Source organism: Nansenia antarctica (assembly GCF_963989245.1).
Source record: "Nansenia antarctica genome assembly, contig: SCAFFOLD_695, whole genome shotgun sequence".
Taxonomy (NCBI): Eukaryota; Metazoa; Chordata; class Actinopteri; order Argentiniformes; family Microstomatidae; genus Nansenia; species Nansenia antarctica.
Window position 1 is genome coordinate 1 of NW_027662897.1, and position 2500 is coordinate 2500.

General features: G+C 41.7%; 1 protein-coding gene across 1 annotated transcript in view; it reads right to left on the reverse strand.

The window, feature by feature from the left end:
• Positions 1 to 5: 5 nt before the first annotated feature.
• The window catches only part of LOC308175410 (propionyl-CoA carboxylase alpha chain, mitochondrial-like), a gene marked incomplete at its 3' end in the record, with an annotated part of 15527 nt that continues 13032 nt past the window's right edge, over positions 6 to 2500 (reverse strand). Inside the window, exon 9 of the mRNA XM_080551079.1 lies at positions 6 to 47. Coding sequence (XP_080407205.1) covers positions 6 to 47 — 42 coding nt within the window. The remainder of the gene's footprint in view (positions 48 to 2500) is intronic.

The following is a 2500-nucleotide window of genomic DNA, read 5'->3' on the forward strand; positions in this document are numbered from 1 at the left end:
CCCAGGTACTGCAGAGTGATCTTTCCTCCTGCATCTCTAGACAGACACTAGAACACACACACACACACACACACACACACACACACACACACACACACACACACACACACACACGCGCACACACACACACGCACACACACACACACACACACACACACACACACACACACACACACACACACACACACACACACAGGGACATAAGTTGGATATCAGTCTCTTTCTTCACGCAATGTGTGTGTGTGTGTGTGTGTACCTGCAGGACTCTGTGTGTGTGTGTGTGTGTGTGTGTGTGTGTGTACCTGCAGGACTCTGTGTGTGTGTGTGTGTGTGTGTGTACTAGGGCTGCAACTAACGATTATTTTTTCGATTAGTCGTGTGGCTTTTCGCTGCGCGTAAATGGCGACGCAGAAGCATAAATCCGGCTTAACTAGCTATCTAACCTAACGTTACGCCAAGCTACAGCTGCTCACAGAGCTAGTTGATTGGCTAGCTAGCATTGCTGGCTAGACTACAGACAGCTCACGTTAGTAGGCTACGCTTGGCGCTGTTTATCTTACAGACAGCTCGCTGGTGGACTCAACATAATTGAAATAGCATTCACTTATCAAGCATCATTCATGATCATCCACCATGACTACCTGGTATTTTAATAGCGACCACCCTCACTTCATTTCATCTCGCGTTCTCCTGGCTTCAACATGGAAAACCCCTGCTACGTAACGTTACATACAAGCGCTAGGGCTGCACGATTAATCGATTTTAAATCGAAATCGCGATTTTAAATGATGCGATTAGCTAATCGCAAAGCCTGCGATTTGCCTGCGTTTTTTTTTTTTTTTTTTTTTTTTTTTTTTTTAACCTTTATTTTTACCAGGAAGTCACATTGAGATTAAAACCTCTTTTGGAAATTTGATCAGCACTCATGGAATGCCTCTTGTCCAATCAAATTACTTGGTCTCTTTATGACTTTGAACCCGGCGCTCTCAGAGCGAATTTACGAACGCAGGCATAGGTTGTGTCACGACAGTCAGTCCAATTATTATGAGACTTTGGGCTAACGTAACGGAGACAATTAGACACCACATGGCTTACTGGACGTATGATAAACGTTAGTATGTTATAATTGCGACAGGTAAGTGTACAATGTCACTATACTAACTGTACCAGCCAAGTGCATGTCGGTGCTGTTAGTCCAGCCTTAAACTTAGCTTAGCTAACTTGTAGTCTTCGAGACGGTAGCTTAGCTTAGCTACTCATGCTAACCCGGCGTTAAAGTACAGACACAGAGTTGACAGTCTCAGCAACCTGCGGGTTGGTGTTTATATAGTATAGCAGGCTTATGGATACATGGAAGTTAACTGTTCTGTTGTCAAACATGAATGTGTCCTGTATGCATAACCTCATACCATTCGTTCATACCAGCCGCTTTAAAGACGCAGAGGTTAGCCTAGCCTAGCCTTGGGCTGAAGTATGTCACAGATTCCTAAGTCAAGGTGACGTGTGTCTGTGCTCCATAGTCAGAGACCACCATTCTATCATTCATCAGTTCGACTGTTGACCGAGTCATCTAGATGTGGTCCTTTCAGTTATAGTCACAGTGTATCCCCAAATGATCATTTTAATAGCTGGATCATCTTAGAAAGTAGCCACCTGTCTAGATGAGATGAGGTTATCATATATACAATTCATATCTTTTAAGTTCTCATCCTTGCATTAGAATTAGAGCAGTTAATAGTTTGATGGTATCATGTGGTAATGCTCTCTGAAAATAGGTGATAGACAGATTCATCCAATCACCTGCCAAGTATTTTTTGAAAGTACCTGCCCTTTTCCAAACAGCTTCCAATTAAGCTTTCCTAGATGGTTGTGTGAAACAAACCACCTGAGTCAGGTTAGTAATGCTCCATCACATGTTTTAATCTGAAGCTTGATTTTAAAGCAACCCAACTTTAAAGCAACCCAATGTAAGTTTAGTTCTTTCACTCGTAGCTCGGGCTGTGGGGGTGCTAGAGGAGGGAGCCTCTAAGTCCCCTGAAGACGTACAAACAAACTGCACGTTGATACGACCTTCCTAGCCGGAGATATGGCCACACTTTACAAAAACTCCCTTTTTTTTTTTTTTTTTTTTTTGCTATTTAAAAAAATAATAATCGCAAATTAATCGCAATCGCGATATCTGTCCAAATAATCGCAATTCGATTTTTTCCCCAAATCGTGCAGCCCTCTGTCTGTCACACGCGTGCCACAGGCAAATAAATTAATAGCACAAACGCTCATAGCATGTACAGCCCTGTCCATGAGACGTTGTTTTCCAACATGTAACAGTAAAGCTAACATAAACATTACGACCCTAACAATATAACGTTAGACAGTTGGCTAACAACGTTAGCTAAAACTTACCCAGCTGATTCTTGCATGGCGCCCGTTTAAAAAAAATAAAAAATAAAAAAATAAATAAATCTTAAATTATTTTTATTTTATAGGATTAGTCGACAAT